Here is a 20,281-nt window from a genome sequence, read left to right as displayed (position 1 = left end):
TCCAATAAAAAATTAAAACAGCATGCTCACTGTAACCTAGTTATTATATGAGGAGTGAGGTAGAGCCTTAACATAAGTTATTATATGTCATATTAGATACATGTCATTATATAAGACATTATATAATTATATATGTCATTGTCAGTATATAAGTCATAGTTATTATATAAGGAGTTAGGTGAGCCTTAGCTCTGCTTTCTACCAGGTGTGTTTCAGTTGCTCAGTCGTATTCAACTCTTTGTGACCGCATGGACTGGGGCCTGCCAGGCTCCTCTGTCTGGAATTCTCCAGTCAAGAATACTGTAGTGGGTAGCTCTTCCCTTCTGCAGGGGATCTTTTCAACCCAGGCTTCGAACCCAGTACCAACACCCATAATAGATGAATTCCTATTTACTGAGCCTACCTAGGGCCTTCCTATGGATGGGGATAGAAGAGGGGGTATTCGAGGGGCTTGAAGCAGCAGCTGGTCATCAACTGATACAGAGGAATTTTAGTATTTAAACACCTGGAATGGTCCAACTAGTGGTATCATCTGAAATTATGGCCAGACTTCACACAACTGAAGAACCAATAGTGGTTCCCTCCCTGTTTCTACCCTGAAGTCAACCACAGTATTCACACACAATAAATTTTGTTTTTATTTTTTTACTTCCTCTCAGAGCATGGCTTTATTTACTTCGTCTCTGAGCATGGCTTCCCTGTAGGTGGGGCACATTTCTTTGTCCACTGACTCTAAGCTCGGTCTTAGGACTTGCTCTGACCCACAAATGTATGTCTAAGTGGCTGAGCCAGTTCTGAGCAGAGGCTGAGAGGGGCCTCATGGCATCCAGTCACATCAATTCATGGCAAATAGATGGGGAAACAATGGAAACAGTGACAAATTTTATTTTGGGGGGGTGGTTCCCAAATCACTGCAGATGGGACTGCAGCCATGAAATTAAAAGACGCTTGTTCCTTGGAAGAAAAGCTATGACCAGCCTAGACAGCATATTAAAAAGCAGAGACATTACTTTGTCAACAAAGGTCTGTCTAGTCAAAGCTATGGTTTTTCCAGTAGTCATGTATGGATGTGAGAGTTGGACTATAAAGAAAGCTGAGCGCTGAAGAATTGATGCTTTTGAACTGTGGTGTTGGAGAAGACTCTTGAGGGTCCCTTGGACAGCAAGGAGATCCAACCAGTCCATCGTAAAAGAAATCAGTCCTGAATATTCATTGGAAGGGCTGATGCTGAAGCTGAAACTCCAATACTTTGGCCACCCAATGCAAAGAACTGACTTATTGGGAAAGACCCTGCTGCTGGGAAAGATTGAAGGCAGGAGGAGAAGGGGATGACAGAGGACGAAATGGTTGGATGGCATCATTGACTCTATGGACATTAGTTTGAGTAAGCTCTGGGAGTTGGTGATGGACAGAGAAGCCTAGTGTGCTGCAGTTCATGGTATCACAGAGAGTCGGACAACGACTGAGCGACTGAACTGAACTGAACTGACTGAGGGGGCAGCCCACAATCCACCTCTCCTGAGCTCCAACCCTCTGCCCTGAAGGCAGCAGCCACAGAGGGAGGGGCCCCTTCAATGTGGGAGTGGAATACACCCAAGCTCTCCCTGCTGCTGCTGGTGTGCTGGAAAAAAGCTTAACAATTGCCTCCCTGGAGAAAAACTGTCCTGGTTGGTATACTTTGCACATTTGTGGCATTTGCTGATTTCTCACTGTGGCTGACTCAAGCTCTCAATGTGGTGTCACTGAACGTAGGGCTGGGATGAGAGAGCGCCATCAGATCTCAGGGGCCTGGTGCCAAGCCCAGAACACGCCTCCTGCAGTCTGGAGCAGGCTGCACAGTCGGCCCACAGCCCCTGAAACTGGTTTATGTTGCCATAGGATTTTTCACAGTGTTATCACAGCAAATGCTGTCAAATTCATTTTTATTTCATCAAATCTAAATCTCCTCTAGCTGATTCTACCGTATTTTCCAAGCATTTCTTGTACTATTACTAAATAAGAATAATCTACTTACATTTGTTTCCAGTTCATTTCTACTCAAGCTTTGAACACATTCTTTCCTTTCTTTTCTTTTTTTTTTTTTTCAGTATAAAATACTCTTTTCTGTTCCCTACATCTGGAGGGCAGTATAATAAACTACAGAGAATTCAGAGTCAAAAAACTCATTTTCTGGCCTTGGCAGAGTCCCAGATTTTCAATGTTGCTTGACTTTCTCTAGGTTTCAGTTTCCTCAGGTGAAATGAGGGCTGTCTCAGGTGATTGCATTTTAAATCTTAAAACCGATGCAACTCTATTTATTCTTTAAGACCACCTCTCCCATAAAACTTTCCCTGCTGCTTGTGTTAATCTCTTCCTACTCTGAACTTCTTTAAACTTTATTGTTTATATTAAAATTTAATTTACCACTTATAGTGGAATCACATCATTGTCTCTATTAGTTCAGGTATTTCAGTATGTAGAGGTGCTGGAAGAAAAGCTATGACAAACCTAGACAGCATATTAAAAAGCAGAGACACTACTTTGCCAACAAAGGTCCATATAGTCAAAATTATGTGTTTTTCAGTAGTCATGTATGAATGTGAGAGTTGAACCATAAAGAATGCTGAATGCAAAGAATTGATGCTTTTGAACTGTCGTGTTGGAGAAGACTCTTGAGAGTCCCTTGGACTGCAAGGAGATCAAATCAGTCAATCCTAAAGGAAATCAACCCTGAATAATCATTGGAAGGACAGATGCTGAAGCTGAAGCTCCAATACTTGAGCCACCTGATGTGAAGAACTGACTCATTTGAAAAGACCCTGATGCTGGGAAAGATTGAAGGCAGGAGGAGAAGGGGACGACAGAGGATGAGATGGTTGGATGACATCACCGACTCAATGGACATGAGTTTGAGCAAGCTCCGGGAGTTGGTGAAGGACAGGGAAGCCTGGCGTTCTGCAGTCCCTAGGGTCTCAAAGAGTCCAACATGACTGAACGACTGAACAACAACAAAAGGGGTGCTGTAGGTGTTTCTCTAGTTTCAAAACTTTTTTTTTCCTCCTCAAGCACTCTCATTCTTTTGAAGCTCATGCCATCAGACTATTTTATTATTAATAAAAGATGTCAACTACTTGACATCTCCAAGTAGCTGTCAATCGCTGACCACCTCAAACATTGCCTTGATTCACTGCAGTTCCAACACCTTAGTCGGTCTTCCCCTTCATCTCTCTTGGTGACATCCCCGGATAACTCTGTCCTCTCTGATTTTTCCATCACCCTGTTTCTTCATCTTTTCCTCTTCTCCACCACAGAAACTCCCAGGGTCATATCTTTGCCCTTGCCAACACCAATCATTTTATCACTTTCCAAACCTCTGTTTTAAGCTTCCCTCTCTAGATCACCATCTTATTACTCTATCATATCTGCTGAGCAATTATTTGACCTCCTGAGAGCTCCAGTCAACAGACACTGTCACTTTAAACAATAAGTCACGCCTTCTTGCTTTGCTTTCCTGTTTCTCTGGAATGGGCTTTCTATGCTCTCATTACATCCACTCCTTTGACGTCACACTCGTTCACCTTCCCAACACCAAACCACAACCCTCCTGCCCATGTACCTGTATTCTTTCTCCTGTCTCCTGCCACTGTGGATGAGGTGACACTACTCACATCCAAGGTCAACCCTGTCATTCAGTTCAGTTCAGTTGCCCTGTTGTGTCCGACTCTATGTGACCCCATGCACTGCAGCACGCCAGGCCTCCCTGTCCATCACCAACTCCTGGAGTTTACTCAAACTCATGTCTATTGAGTTGGTGATGCCATCCAACCACCTCATCCTCTGTTGTCCCCTTCTCCTCCCTTCAATCTTTCCCAGCATCAGGGTCTTTTCAAATGAGTCAGTTCTTCACGTGAGGTGGCCAAAGTATTGGAGTTTCAGCTTCAGCATCAGTCCTTCCAATGAATATTCAAGACTGATTTCCTTTAAGATGGACTGGTTGGATCTCCTTGCAGTCCAAGGGACTCTCAAGCGCATCCTCCAACACCACAGTTCAAAAGCATCAATTCTTCGGTGCTTAGCTTTCTTTATAGTTCAACTCTCACATCCATATATGACTGGAAAAACCATAGCTTTGACTCAGGGTCTGCCCCAAAGGTCATGGTCTCCCACCTTTTTTAACACTTTGCTGTCCTGCAATTATGTTTCCTTCTCCTGCATCATAGGTTCTCTCTTGATGCAGAATTATCATCATTTAGCAAATCAACATGTTCTACTAGTATGTCTAATTACAATTTTTTTTTTAATTGGCTGTGCTGGGTCTTAGTTGCAGCACACAAGATCTTCATTACCACATAACGGGATCTTTAGTTGAGGCAAGGAAACTCTAAGTTGTGGCATGTGGGATCTGGCTCCCTGACCAGGGATCATACCTGGGACCGCTGCATTGGGAACATGGAGTCTTAGCCACTGAACCACCAGGGAAGTCCCTACTATGTCTAATTTAAAACAAAACCAAAAACCTCTCACTTAGTGACACAGCTCCCTCCACTTGCAGTCTTTCTTCTTTATTTTTTCAACAAAGCTCTTGGTTACAGCTATCCATTCCTGCTGCTGTTGTTGATTCCTCCTTAGCCATTCTATACATAGCGGCTCCAGCTGGCTTCCGTCTCCTCTGTGCCTTGGGGCTTCTCTTGTCTAGATCACCAGTGACCACAATAGTATCCAATTCCACGGTTATTTTTTTTATCTTACTCAACTTTTCAGGGGCATTTAATATATTCAAAACACTCAGTGATTTTCATATTCCCATTTTTCGCCTATTTTGCTGGCTTTTTCTTCTTAGTTGCCTTTACTGGCTCTTCCTCTGCCTGATTTTACATTCTAGAGTTTGCCATAGGGCAGTGGTTGTCAACGCATGATCCTATGTCAGTGACATCAATACCACCTGGAAACTTGTTGCAATTACCAATTCTCATCCTCACAACTGGTCACATTAGTTAACCCAGGAATCCCCTTGTTTCTTCTTCTGTTTCAGCCCCATGTCCAATCAACAAGCAAGCCCTGCTGGCTCTACCTCTGATACACACACACACACACATACACACACACACACACACACACTCACACAAACATATACATATATACACTGGATATATTTCCAATTAATTTGCTTCTCACCACCTCTGCCTTGAGCCCCTAGTCCAGATCTCTGTCCATGCTCACAAATATCCTGTTGCTTCCTCCCTGATTCCATTTTCTCCAGTCCTCCCTTTTCCCTTCTTATAAGCCACTGTCCACACAGTTGCCAGAGGGATCTTTCTAAAACATAAGCTTGTCATGTAATGACCCTGCTGCTCAAAACCTTCTGGTGGGGTTTGACTACAACTCCTCTTAGAATGATAGCTCAGTAAAGAATCCACCTGCAAAGCAGGAGACCCCAGTTTGATTTCTGGGTCAGGAGGACCCGCTGGGGAAGGGATAGGCTACCCACTCCAGTATTCGTGGGCTTCCCTTGTGGCTCAGCTGGTAAAGAATCCACCTGCAAATATGGGAGACCTGAGTTTGATCCCTGGGTTGGGAAAATCCCCTGGAGAAAGGAAAGGCTACCCACTCCAGTATTCTGGCCTACTGAATTTCATGGACTGTATAGTCCATGGGGTCGCAAAGAGTTGGACACGACTGAACCATTTTCACTTTCACCTCTTAGAATAAAACTCAAAACTCCTCATGGGATCTTACTGCAGCCCCTCTCTCTGACCTCATCTTTCTCTGACTGTTCCAATGCCCATTTTCTTCCAGGTCCATGCCTTCTTTTTATTTCTATTTCTTCTCCTCTAAGGGCCTTCATGTTTGCTGTTCCCGCTACCCGGAATTTTCCTTTCCCTCAGTCTTTGCATGGCTGCGTCCCTCTTGTCTCTGTTGTCTCAGCTCAAATGTCCCTTCACAGAAGGGCCTTCTAACCCTCTAACTGAGTGGTATCTCTCTCCTCAGATACTCCCCATACATTATACTGTTACATTATGTGATACCACTTAATATTATCTGAACTTATTTTTCTACTTATTGTCTAGGTCTGCTCATAGTATGTTCAGCTGCATATGACGTTGGCTTCTTAATTGCTGTACTCCCAGTGCCTGACATTGAGTAAGTGAAGTGAAAGTCACTCAGTCATGTTTGACTCTTTGTCAGTCCATGGACAGTAGGCTGCCAGTCTTCTCTGTCCATGGAATTCTCCAGGCAAGAATACTGGAGTGAGTTGCCATTCCTGTCTCCAGGGGGCAATGAGTAAGTCACCTCCTAAATGAACAAACCTCACAGGAGACATAAGATTAGAGTCAGGAAAGCAAAAGGACTTGCATAAAGTAAATCTCTTAGTTCTGACTCATAAATGAAGCAAGATGTTGCTTCTGTAAGAGGTAACTAAGACCCATCAACTGATCCTCACCTCACTTTCAAAATGGAACATGCCCACAGGAATCAGGGAGTGCAAATTTATCTATACAATTTAAATTATCCCTCCTTCCTTCCTTTCCTTTCTCCCTCCCTCTCTTTCTCCCTCCCTCTTTTTCTTTCCCAATCATATTTAGTTCAACTGACTTCAGTTAAATCAGTGTAATGTGACTCTACAGGAACTAGATATTATTCTGTAGTATTCCACACTTGAGTTTCTGCTACCCCAATAAGATGACACGCTATGTAAGACAGATGTTTCTCTTCCAGCACCTGCAGGCCAAAGAAGTATTGAAATCATAGGTAAATCTAAGTCCAACTACCAAGCCACTCATGGCTCAACAAAGCTACTAGGTACCTGACTTTCAGTAAATCACACAAACTCTTAGAACCACAATGCATAAAATAATAAATCAATCAAAATAAATTGAAGAAATAAAATAACAAATCTCAAAAATTTGTCATTTCTTTCCTTCAATCTGGGACTTGTAGTCATTCTCAAAATATTTTTTGAGATACTCTGATGTGCTAAGAAGCCTTACAAAGTCCTACAGATTCACAATCCACGACCCACTAGGATTTTTTTCTGTAACTGCCAACCATGCCCCGAGGGCCATCTCCCATACTCCAAAAAGACAAGATGTTCAGTTTTCAGAAGCAATGAGATAAAGCAATAGGCTGTCATACCTTTGATAGACACTGTTAAATTTTCAGTTTGCTTTTGGCTAGCAGGCTCCTTGGTATCCTCAAGGTTCTCTGATTTTGAAACACTAAGTATATCTGAGGATTCCTGTTTTGAAACTTTATTTTTCTGGGAATCTGAAATAAAAAACCCAAACAAATAATTTAAAGTGATATTTTGGACAGTGATACAATGACTACTTATGTTTGTATTACAATGAACAAGGTGCTTTCCCCCCCACCCTCTTTAAAGAGAGTAAATGGAAGCAAGCCATTAAGAGCCAGGATTTTTCATTATATGACACAGTGTTTGGCATTAACAAACAGGACAGTGTCTGTAAGACTCACTCCCAAGGAGCTAGCTGGTTCTTTCTGGGCCTTATGACCAGAGCGTAGTTGTCATCTTGGGTTATGAAACAGAGACCAGGTAATTTAACCTACTTTTACCTGGCCAGAGTAACTGAATTGTCATTTCTTTTTTAAAAATGTTTCCAATCTTAAGTCCATTTATTACTCTGAAAATGTAGCTCTGTATTAAAATGTGCTCTAAGAACTCAGTGCAATATGAAACAAAATTTAAATATATATATTTCAAGGACTGGGGATGCAAATACATTTCAACTTGTATTTGCCAACCCTAGTTAAATGGTGGCAACTGCCTGAAGGACCATGCTGATAATATTGTGGCCTTGGCCCCCTTTCAATGGAAAGATAGGCTGGACTGGTTAGTGTCATCTGCTCAGGGTGCCTTCATCCCTGACTGGGCTCCATCACATCTATGAGTCCTTGTTCCAGCCTTAATCTTTGCTTTGCAAATGCCGTGGTAATTACGTGTTTTCCTTGGCTGTCCTCATTCCAGGCAGCCGAGCTCGTGGTATTGCATTATACAGCAGAAAATCCCTCTGTCTGGTTATTTTAACAACCCAGTTTATTCAAGAGAAGAACTAAATTTCATTTCATCCCTAAATTCTTCAACATGCATCTCCTGAAATGAAGACATGTCCACTACATGTTTATAACACTATCACCATACCCAAGAAAACTTACAGTAATCCCACAATATCCTTTCATACAGTCCCTAAATCAGACTCAACTAATTGCTCTGAAATATCTTCCATAGCTGTTTCTTTCTCAATCCAGTATCTACACGTGTACCCCAATGTTCATTGCAGCACTGTTTATAATAGCCAGGACATGGAAGCAACCTAGATGTCCATCAGCAGATGAATGGATAAGAAAGCTGTGGTACATATACACAATGGAGTATTACTCAGCCATTAAAAAGAGTACATTTGAATCAGTTCTAATGAGGTGGATGAAACTGGAGCCTATTATACAGAGTGAAGTAAGCCAGAAGGAAAAACATAAATACAGTATACTAACGCATATATATGGAATTTAGAAAGATGGTAACAATAACCCGGTGTACGAGACAGCAAAAGAGACACTGATGTATAGAACGGTCTTATGGACTCTGTGGGAGAGGGAGAGGGTGGGAAGATTTGGGAGAATGGCATTGAAACATGTAAAATATCATGTAAGAAACGAGTTGCCAGTCCAGGTTCGATGCACGATACTGGATGCTTGGGGCTAGTGCACTGGGACGACCCAGAGGGATGGTATGGGGAGGGAGAAGGGAGGAGGGTTCAGGATGGGGAACACATGTATACCTGTGGCGGATTCATTTTGATATTTGGCAAAACTAATACAATTATGTAAAGTTTAAGAATAAAATAAAATTTTTAAAAAATGTATATATTACAAGTAGTTTTCATGTCTCTTTTAATACAGAACAATCACCTCATCTTTTAACATTTTTAAAATGACATTGACTTCTTTGAAGAGTTTGTTAGTTGTCTTATAAAATGTCTACATTCTGGATTTCTTGGCTTTTTTCCTTTTGATGAAATTCTGGTTAAAGATTTTTGGCAAGAATTCTACACAGGTCCTGCTGCTGCTAAGTTGCTTCAGTCGTATCCGACTCTGTGTGACCCCATAGACGGCAGCCCACCAGGCTCCCCCGTCCCTGGGATTCTCCAGGCAAGAACACCGGAGTGGGTTGCCATTTCCTTCTCCAATGCACGAAAGTGAAAAGTGAAAGTAGAGTCACTCTAGGAACTCTGTATTGTGCTATATGAGAAAACACTTAATGCTAGGTGGTCTTGCAATTGGTAGGAGCTTGATCACCTGATTAAGGTTGAAATGCCATCTTTCTCCATTCTTTCACCTTATAATTTAGTAGGCAATATGCGAGGTGATATTTTGAGACCACATGAATGCCCCATTCTCCAACAACCTTTCAATACTCCCATGATTTTTATCTTTAGTCAGGTCTTCTCAATACTTTTAGGCAAATTTTAAGCATACAGGATGAAACTAAATTTTATTTACAGCTTAGTTTCCTCATAACTCAGGCAAATCTGTAATACATAGGTCACAATGGGTCATATAATTAGCCATTACTGAGACAAAAAGTGGAAGGAAACTGGCTATGTTCTACATGAACAGGAGTAAGAGCTACATGAGCACACACCTGGAGGAGGACTGGATGTATCTTGAGCAGCTTCTTTGCTTGCATCCTCATCTTTCTTTGTCAAAGGAGGCAAGTTTTTGGAAAGGGTGTCCAGATAATTAAACTTAAAGGAAAAACCAAAGACTTATTTTAGACTTAACTCATGGCCAAAAGGCAACTGCTCCAAGCACTCTGAGTTGGTGAGCAGTGATAAAAGTGTTTTTTAGGGCCCTGGGAAAAAGGTTTGTAAGCTACAAGTTTTTCAAGAGAGTAACTTAATTCTAGATTTTGTTCCCCATAATTTCCCATACTTTCTTGTCAGGCCACCTGTGGTAAATAATAGCATTTGGAATTTTCACAGAAGCACAGGGAGTTCTGAACACATAGCGATAGTCCTTTTGCTTTAGAGTTTCAAGATTTCATAGAAGAGGTGAGGCATGTTCTCCTTCCATGGACTTTCCAGAACTCATAATCTCTTAGTGTTGCCTCAGCCGCTGATGAGTGAGGACATTTTTAATAGAATAAAAATTTCAAAATGGGATTTATCAGAGGGTAATCATCAATAGGGAGAATTCAATCCCCCCAAAGGGCTTAAAACAGAGGTGGGAGAATGTAATTAATAGCGCTAATGTAAGGCAGGGAGGTGGAGCTATAGTAATACATTGGCAAAGAACTTCCCTCTCATATGCTTGTGAAAACATGGACTTGAAGAGTGTGGGCTAGTCAGTTGGGCTGATGGTTGAAGCAGGGAAGAAGCAACATCACGATAGGTAGGTTACATTAATAGCGTAGGCATTGTATCAATTCTTACGAGGACTCATTCAATTATATTCAATTACCTGAGACTGATAAAGCTTGCTCAGTTCAGATTTGAAGTAGGGTGATATTACTTTGCTCCTAATTTCCTTTAGATAATTCTGTGTTTTTTCAATTTCCTTCCTGGTAGATATTTCCACAATGATGCAAAAGATGACAAAAAATATTTCAAAATGTTATTTGCTTGTGTTTCAGCTCTAAATCCCACAGAAAATGCAGATCCTGAACAGCAAAACTGATAAGAATTAACGCAGGCAATTTTTTCTGTCAAATTGTTTTAGTTCATTTTCTGCTTCTTCTAGAATCGATCACACTTCCTACATTGGAAATTAGACTTTCAAGTAAGCTAGGAAATAATGACACCAGCTTGTAGTTTGGTTTTACAGTTGATCTCAGAAGGCTACAAACCACATGTTGACCTTTTTTCCTGTCTTTCCAGTTCTCTGGAGTTTGATAGTTAGATTCTACTGATTTCCAAAATTTCAGTAGCAATGTTAATAAACACAGAAACTTAGGGAATGAATGGCTTATGAATAATTAATGAGCACAAAGTAAAATAAAAACAATCACAATAATCCTGCTAGCCATCTTTCCAATACTAGAACCTGTACTTGTTTGTTAAATGTAGCTGAACCTAACCCTCTCTGAAATAATTTTTTAGTGTTTATTGCATGCCAGGAAAAGTTTGCAAAGCACTTTACATTTACATTTTATTGGTCAAAAAAAATCAAGGCATATAGAAGTTAAATGTGCATGTGAGTTTTAGTTGCTAGATTGTATCTAACTTATTGCAACCCCATGCACTGTTGTCCGCCAGGCTCCTCTGTCCATGGCATTTCCCAGGCAAGAATACTGGAGTGGGCTGCCACTTCTTTCTTTAGGGAATCTTCCCAACCCAGGGATAGAACCCAGGTCTCCTGCACTGCAGGCAGTTGCTTCACCACTGACCTATCAGGGAAGCCCACATAGAAGTTAAGTAACCTACCCTAAATCACGTCACCAGTGAGAGGTGAAGTCTGAATTAAAACCCGGGTAGTATGCCCTTAAGCCAGTGATCTTGATTAGTGCCCATGCAAGTCAGCTGTTGATGAACTGACAGAGGTCCTAGACATTAGGCAGTCTAATCATCCTATTTTATAGATAAGTAACTGAAATCCTGAAGTAAATTTTACTGAAGTAAAATAGCCAGCTGGCATCATACAGTCTGCAGATAATCAAATGGAAGCTGATTCTAGGTCTGCCGCCTTTAAGACTAGTGCTTTTTCTCTTATGTTAGACGGCCTCTCTAGAAATACTGGCTGAATGAAAATTGTCTTATTAAATAACTTGAATTTCTGTCAAATCTCTACTGCCTCAATGGATTCATTCATCAATCTATGGCAGTCTAGCTACTGCTTACCACTCTCTTAAAACTGTTCTCACAAAAGAAATCAATAAATCTTCCAACTGATAAGCCCAAATTCCTCTTTTCATTTTCCTCTCCAATTCTTCCACAGCATCTATCATTTGTTGACCACCTTCTATATCCTGGAAACTTTCTCCTTCCTTCACCCTCATCTCCCACCCATTTTCCATGTTGTTAGCCCTTCTCTTTTCTAGGACACATATCTAATTCCATGTTGCATTTTCTTCCTCAAAAACTTTTGTTGGCTTGCCATTACCTAGCTATGGGTTAAAATTCAAAATGTTAATGTTTCAAAAAAATTTAAATGTGAATGGATAATGCATGCACGTGTACATAAGTAGAAAAGAGTACATCATGGAAAGGAAGTTCATCTTACACTGTCCCCTAACCTCTCAGCCTCCTTCCCCACAGACTCTGTCACCAGGCTCTTGGAAATCCTTTCAGGGATATTCTATAGGACAGTATATATCTTCTAGTCTTATAGGAGGGTGGCCCCTGAGACCTAAGGTCTTATCTCACCACTTATCCAACACATTCCACAACCCAGACGTTTTTATTAAGAAGCATATTCATCCTGGGAGCCATTCTGGAGAGCAGCCATGCACACGTGTACAATGGTACAATATGTACTACTGTATACCCAATAAATATATCTGGTTTCCTTTCTTTAGGGCGAGAGGGCTGGGGTTGGAATCCTCAGCTAAGACTGAAAGGAAACCAGCACACATAGTGCTGAGAGTACATTTCTCATGTGCATTATAAGAACCCTTGCGAGTTTATGACAATGCTCTACATTAAGTTCCAGAATATTTATCAATATATTAGAATTACCAAAGCACAGAGAATACAAGAGCACTTTCTTGCTTATGACAGAGAGAGGATCTACCTAATGTTCTAATAATGGGTTTCCTCAAAAGATTACAACATCATTGCACAATGAATGCCCATTGGGCAGAAATGTATTAGCAGAGATTTTAAGAACAGGGGGAGCCTAGATGGTAGGACCTTGCAAACCATCCCATCCTAAAATTCTATGACTCCACAAAACTGGGTCTTTCACACGCTTCTGTAGACTTCAGGGTAGAATTACCTCTTTTGAGCTAGTTTTTCTTTCCAGCGCTTTGTTGTCTCTGTGTGCCTGTGTAAAAGGAAAGGGAAAATATGATGGAAAAGGGCAATGCTCTCAGCTTACAGACAATAGAAGAAAAACCACCCTTGCAAGATAAATTGTTAACAGCGTGGAAGATGAAAAGCTGAGAATTCCTAGATACTATCACCCTCAGTATTATACTCTTATCTCCCATTTCCTCCTCATTTCCTTAATACTGATTGGAACACATTATTGGATCAGCTTACCTCAATTTCTTTTCAAGGAAATCTGTCTCAAAGGTTTCTGGTGGACATTCCGTAGCATTAGCCAAAGACTGCTTAAATAAATCAGTTAGGTGGGCTGCAACTTTAAAAATAGATGGGTTTAGCTTTTATCCTCACTTCTTGACAGCACAACACACAATCAGCATTCATCTGAGATGTTTTCTAAGAGCCTATATTTAGCCTCTCAAGTGTTTACTAGAATTTCCATGACCAAGTTATAATATCACAGGAAACTAGGTAGCTCTATGAAATATCCCTCTAGAAAACACACATCTTAGAATCAAAACATAAAATGTGGCAAACTCTTCATCTGTCCTACATCATCAGGGGAATCAGTGTTCTACCTGAGTTTCTTCGCATCTGAAGCACCAAAACTCCCCAAAAGTAAATATCTTATTGAAATTGTGTTTTTAAAAAGATACCTTAGGGTCTGAATCCAAGGATATGAATACAAGATGATGGTTGTTTGATAATTTGGGCAGTGATTCTCAGAGGTTATTCCACAACATGGTCTCAGCAAAATGTTAACAGGAGATAAAAAAGAAAGGAAGGTTCCCTATCCCATGGTTATATGAGTTTAGGAAATACTGATTTATATAAGGTTAAATATGTTTCATTACTTTAGGACTTTTCTGAACCCTTAATTAGTTCATGTACCTTGTGGCTGTCTAAGAATATAAGGCATTATGCAGCAGTATCCAAATTTATTTTATCATAAAACTCATTTTCCTCTGGAACCATGTCATAGACTAGTGCTTTCGGAAGTACTTTGAGGGGCAATGACTTAGGATCACCACTATTAATGTGTCAGAGCAGCTGTAAACATGCAAGACTGTTGATTCCTGCATCTGTTTGTCTGTTTGAAAAATACGTTTGGTTTATCCTTCAACATTGGACAACTTGTGTATTTACCTGTTCACTGACTGTTCCCTCACACCAGAGGTTAAAAATTCAAATGCTACAATGTAGGGTTACTAATGTAGGACATCTAGTCAAACGTGAATTTCAGAGACGCAATAACAGTTTTTTTAGTATAAGCATGCTCCTTGTTATTTTGGAACTTGCTCATAATAAAAAAAAAATTGTTGTTTCTCTGAAATTCAAATTTGACTGGGTCTTCTGTATTTTCATTTGTTAAATCTGGCAACCCTAATGTAAGAGGCCACCCACAAAAAGAGTGACAACAGACTGTAAGCACCAGGAGACGCTGGGGGCTTTGATGGACCCTTTGGTTCATGGCAGTCCTGGAGGCGCAGCTGCTAATCATCTTCAGCTACATGTCACGGTATGGTAGAGGAAGACTCAGATATACCAAACAACAAACACAGCTGTGCAAGCCAGCACCACGCAGGACACGCAAAACACGCCTGTGGGCTGAACAGAGCCCGTGGCTGCCAGTTTCTGACTTTTGTCATACAGTCAGAAAAGAAAACCCCAAACCACAAAAATTCTCTGCTGCTTATCTTCTATGAACTATGAAACTATATAACCAAGTTGGCCGGGGCTGTATATAGTCCCAAATAAATTGCTTTCCAAAAGTAGACTGCTTGGGCTACATGTAGTGTAAAACATGGCAAGGTTTTAGTTATATCTATGTAGTTGCTCCAAAGTTTTGTGTATGTGACTGCGTGTGTTAGGGGTAGAGTGTATTCGGTTGACTGCTTCCTTCCTGTATGTTTGCTATGTTCTAAATACAAGTTGACACTAACTTAAAAGCCAAATGTCAACATTTTTCACGCAACATGCGACAAAAATGAATTTGAGGCAATCATAGTTTTAAGACTCTCACAATTTAGACAGGAAAGCGTATAAAAAAGTCATTACAGTACAACATGGCCAGTATGACAACAAATATGTATACGCTACTTTGCTATCAGATGAGAGAATTTAACTGAGAAGTGTATTTAAGATTGCTCCTTTGAAATCTATAACTATTTTACAGAAAAATATTAAGTATAATTACCTTCAGTAACATGACTTTTTGTAGTTTCCTCCATTTTAGGGAAAGACTGAAATGAAGAGAGAGTTCCTTAATAGTAATTATTATATTACATACAAAATTTACTTTGTTTAGCAAGATTCTTCTTTATATATGCAAATTGATCTTTTATGGAAACTACTGTAAAATGAATTAGTTTTTAATACTGATACAAAAAGTGATTTTTCTTTTAGTCATTTATTTCATTTAGCAAATTTCTAAAAGTGGAAATCATTCTACACTTAAGTGTAGAAATTGCTTTTTCTTCCTTCTTCCAATTTCATTTATTAATTCATACATTTCAATGAATGCCAGCTTCTCTGAAGACAATAAAAACTTTTATTTAAGAGCCTTCAGAATTATTCATGCGTCAAGGAAGAGACTGTGGCTACTGCTGCTACTGCTAAGTCGCTTCAGTCCTGTCCGACTCTGTGTGACCCCATAGACGGCAGCCCACCAGGCTCCTCTGTCCCTGGGATTCTTCAGGCAAGAATATTGGAGTGGGTTGCCATTTCCTTCTCCAATGCATGAAAGTGAAAAGTGAAAGTGAAGTCACTTAGTCGTGTCCGACTCTTAGAGACACCATGGACTGCAGCCCACCAGACTCCTCCATCCATGGGATTTTCCAGGCAAGAGTACTGGAGTGGGTTGCCATTGCCTTCTCTGAAGGAAGAGACTAAAACGCATCATATTGGGATTCTCTGGTGGCTCAGATGGTAAAAGAGTTTGCCTGCAAATGTGGGAGACCTGGGTTCAATCCCTGGGTCAGGAAGATCCCCTGAAGAAAATGGCAACCAACTCCAGTATTCTTGCCTGGAGAATCCCAGGGACAGAGGAGCCTGGCAGGCCAGTCCACAGGGTCACAAATGACTAAGAGACTTCACTTTCACTTTCTTTCAAAAAGTGTTTACAAAATGTGATACATATAAGGAATCAGGGTTCCACAGAAATAAGAAATTATAAGGAGGGGGAAAAACCTTCATAAAAGTGACAGAAATAGCTGTTACTTACAATATTTTGTCTTGATGCATTGAATACTGAAACAAAAGCAAAAAACACTGGACTAGAAAACATTTCTTTCTCACCATAACCAGCTTGAGGAGATCTGCAGCATTGCCTCTCTCCTCCTCAGTTCTGGAATCTTTAACTGTCATTTCCTGCAACTCATCTTCTTTCTTTAGAATATGGTTTATGTAATCCTAAATCAGTAGAATAAAAGAAATCAATAAAACACAGAAGTATGGTAGAGAGAGATACAAAATAGTTAACAGCAACTGGAAATATTACAAAAGGTTAAGAATATGTAAGTTTACACTGCTCAGCAACCAGCTACTAGTCAAGCAATCTGGAAAGGCTTTTCCTTAATATGTTAATAAGCAAAGACCCGAAAAGCTCAAGAGTAAAGCTGTAAGAGCCACGGGCCATTAGAACTGTCTGCAGACCTCAGATGGAGAAGGCAATGGCACCCCACTCCAGTACTCCTGCCTGGAAAATCCCATGGACGGAGGAGCCTGGTAGGCTGCAGTCCCTGGGGTCGCTAAGTGTCGGACACGACTGAACGACTTCACTTTCACTTTTCACTTTCATGCATTGGAGGAGGAAATGGCAACCCACTCCAGTGTTCTTGCCTGGAGAATCCCATGGACAGAGGAGCCTGGTGGGCTGCTGTCTACGGGGTCGCACAGAGTCGGACACGACTGAAGCGACTTAGCAGCAGCAGCAGCAGCAGACCTCAGAGAAGCCCAGCTTCTCACTCAGCGTCCTCATCAATAAAATGGACAGCGCTGGGATAGATGATTTCTAGAGTCCTCTGCAGGTATAGTCTTCAAGATGATACTTATGAATGTAAGTGGCTCAGTTCATGCCTTTGCTGAAAACCATAAATACTTGAATTTTCATGAATAACGGTCCCCTGCTGTATGCCAGGTGTGGGATGTGTAGCCATAAACTAAACACATACGACACACGTTCTGAGATAGTGGACACTCTTGACAGTGAGGCGCTGCAGACATGCTTAATAGTGAACTATATATCAGCAAAAGCTTCGACTGTTTCCAAAGACTAACTAAATCCTTTTCTTCCATGGAAGAATGAAGATTATTCAGGGAATCCTATTGCTTCCCATTTTCAACCAGTAACTAGCTGCCACTGATAAATAGACAGCCAGCAGTCTGTCAGAAATGCTCAAGAAGTGTTATATAATACAACATGCCTGGTCACAGAAGGAGAAAAACTAGGAAATAACTTACATTAGGGACAAGTATCAAGTTAATATGCAGTTCTACCTTTTCCCAGAGGTTACTAGATCAGTTTTCCAGAGAGTGAGAAAGGAGGACAACAATAGTGCAATCACATTTAAAAGATACTTATCTTCTCAACGTCTTTGGAGCCTTAATACTTCCTCTACTTTATGGGAACCATGAAATATTTTCCATCATGCAACCTCCTACTGAAGATTGGCATTCATGTGTTGTATTAAATAAATATTGGTACAATTCCGTAAGTTCAGGTTCCTTAGGAAACCAAGAGGAATGGTTGCCCTGTTGCTGATTCTTTTGGTCAGGTTACCTGCAATCCCTTACCTTCAGGGAAATCTGCAGTTTCAGTTTCACCTCATTCTTTATGACCTCGTGCTGGATGAACTGGCGTGTCTGTAGCACACTGGGGCTCTTCAGTATAGGGGCTGGAGTGTTCACTAACTGTTTGGAGCCAATGTCGAGACCCTTCCAAATCTGAGTGCCAAACGGAGGTCCTGGAGTTTTTTTCTGTCACCAAAATAAGCAAAACCACCATCAAAGAAATGAGTATGTTTTAATATTAGACTTTTTCTTCCACTGTGTACTTATTATGTAGACACTACGCTCAAACTACCGCACAATCGCACTCATCTCACACGCTAGCAAAGTGATGGCCAAATTCTCCCAGCCAGGCTTCAACAGTACGTGAACTGTGAATTTCCAGATGTTCCAGCTGGATTTAGAAAAGGTAGAGGAACCAGAGATCAAATTGCCAACATCCAGTGGATCATCGAAAAACAGAGAGTTCCCATAAAACATCTACTTCTGCTTTACTGACTACACCAAAGCCTTTGATTGTGTGGATCACAACAAACTGTGGAAAATTCTTAAAGTGATGGGAATACTGGATCACCTGACCTGCCTCCTGAGAAATCTGTGTGCACGTCAGGAAGCAACAGTTAAAACTGGGCATGGAACAACAGACTGGTTCCAAATCAGGAAAGGAGTACATCAAGGCTATATATTGTCACCCTGCTTATTTAACTTATATGCAGAGTACATCATGAGAAACGCTGGGCTGGAAGACGCTCAAGCTGGAATCAAGATTTCTGGGAGAAATACCAATAACCTCAGATATGCAGATGACACCACCCTTATAGCAGAAAGTGAAGAACTATAGAGCCTCTTGATGAAAGTGAAAGAGGAGAGTGAAAAAGTTGGCTTAAAGTTCAACATTCAGAAAACTAAGATCATGGCACCTGGTTCCATCACTTCATGGCAAATAGATGGGGAAACAGTGGAAACACTGAGTGACTTTATTTTGGGGGGCTCCAAAATCACTGCAGATGGTGACTGCAGCTATGAAATTAAAAGACGCTGGTTCCTTGGAAGAAAAGTTATGATCAACCTAGACAGCGTATTAAAAAGCAGAGACATTCATTACTTGGCCAACAAAGGTCCATCTAGTCAAAGCTATGGTTTTTCCAGTAGTCATGTATGGATGTGAGAACTGTACTATAAAGAAAGCTGAGCGCCAAAGAATTGATGCTTTTGAGTTGTGGTGTTGGAGAAGACTCTTGAGAGTCCCTTGGACTGCAAGAAGATCCAACCAGTCCATCCTAAAGGAAATCAGTCCTGAATATTCATTGGAAGGACTGATGCTGAAGCTGAAACTCCAATAATTTGGCCACCTGATGCAAAGAACTGACTCATTTGAAAAGACCCTGATGCTGGAAAAGATTGAAGGTGGGATGAGAAGGGGATGACAGAGTATGAGATGGTTGGATGGCATCGCCGACTCAATAGACATGAGTCTGAATAAATTCTGGGAGTTGGAGATGGACAGGGAGGCTGGCATGCTGCATTGCATGGGGTTGCAGAGTCGGACAAGACTGAGCGACTGAACTGAACTGAACTGGAGACACTATATGCTAGGAACCTCTCATTAGTGAATATAATAGTGAAAAAAAAAGGGATCCCTGCTCTCAAAATTTTTGCAAATATAAGGAAAATTAGGAATGAACTGGACAAGTTTTCCTCTTTATATGTGTTACCAAAAATAAGGACATTTTAAAATCCTGTTGCCTGATATCCTACTGGATAGCATTTAAGGGAATGCTAAGCCATGCTGTTGCCATGGTGATGCAGCAGAAGCCTTGTTTATGCCAAATGCATGAGACTACCTGGTCTTCCCAGGTGGCTCTAGTGGTAAAGAACCTGCCTGACAATGCAGGAGATGCAAGAGACATTGGTTTGATCCCTGGGTTGAGAAGATCCACTGGAGGGGGAAATGGCCTCCCACTCCAGTATTCTTCCATAGAGAATCCCGTGGACAAGGGAGCCTGGTGGGCTACAGTCCATAGGGTCACAAAGAGCTGGACATGACTGAAGTGATTTAGCACACACACATATTTTTATACCCACAGAGAGCCTAAAACATTTGGAATTAAGCTTGGAGAGATCCTTTGAAGGAAAAATCAAGCCATAGATCTGGGTGGTCTTTGACCTCACTCTAGATTAAGCATGCTGTCAGAATCTTCCCAGGATCTCTTCTGCAGAAATGTGTGCCTTGTGTCGATGCACATCTCTTATGTTTTTTGGAATTGACTTTCAGGAGTTGTGTGGGCTTGATGTGTTTCATTTTAAGTTGCTCTTCATGTCAAATGCATGGTCAGTGACAGCTACTCAGGAGCTTGCCTGGGCTGGGTCACTCCACTGGTCAGAGGTCACAGCTATAGGAATTTTGGAGGAAGAAAAGGAACTTCCTTCATTCATCTCAAATGTGGTATATTATTTTTCATAATGCAATAAATTCATTCAACTTGGAGATAGCCTTTGTAAACCATTTGGTA

At 41.0% G+C, this 20,281-nt stretch overlaps 1 protein-coding gene across 6 annotated transcripts in view; it reads right to left on the bottom strand.

Moving 5' to 3' along the window:
- Positions 1-20,281, bottom strand: part of SPAG17 (sperm associated antigen 17) — a 252,618-nt gene that overhangs the window by 31,961 nt on the left and 200,376 nt on the right. For all 6 annotated transcript variants that reach the window (XR_009734982.1, XM_061409692.1, XM_061409687.1 and 3 more), the window contains 8 exons: positions 17,775-17,957; positions 16,278-16,391; positions 15,178-15,223; positions 13,197-13,296; positions 12,931-12,978; positions 10,459-10,558; positions 9,641-9,743; positions 7,114-7,245 (listed from right to left, as the gene is read on the bottom strand). Coding sequence is in view for 5 of the 6 variants with exons in the window: in XM_061409692.1 (XP_061265676.1) it covers positions 7,114-7,245; positions 9,641-9,743; positions 10,459-10,558; positions 12,931-12,978; positions 13,197-13,296; positions 15,178-15,223; positions 16,278-16,391; positions 17,775-17,957 (826 nt within the window). In the remaining variant the exon portion in view is untranslated. The remainder of the gene's footprint in view (positions 1-7,113; positions 7,246-9,640; positions 9,744-10,458; positions 10,559-12,930; positions 12,979-13,196; positions 13,297-15,177; positions 15,224-16,277; positions 16,392-17,774; positions 17,958-20,281) is intronic.

The sequence above is a fragment of the Bos javanicus genome, chromosome 3 (assembly GCF_032452875.1).
Source record: "Bos javanicus breed banteng chromosome 3, ARS-OSU_banteng_1.0, whole genome shotgun sequence".
NCBI lineage: Eukaryota > Metazoa > Chordata > Mammalia > Artiodactyla > Bovidae > Bos > Bos javanicus.
Note: the sequence above shows the minus strand (reverse complement) of the source record. Positions and strands in the feature narration are given on the sequence as shown.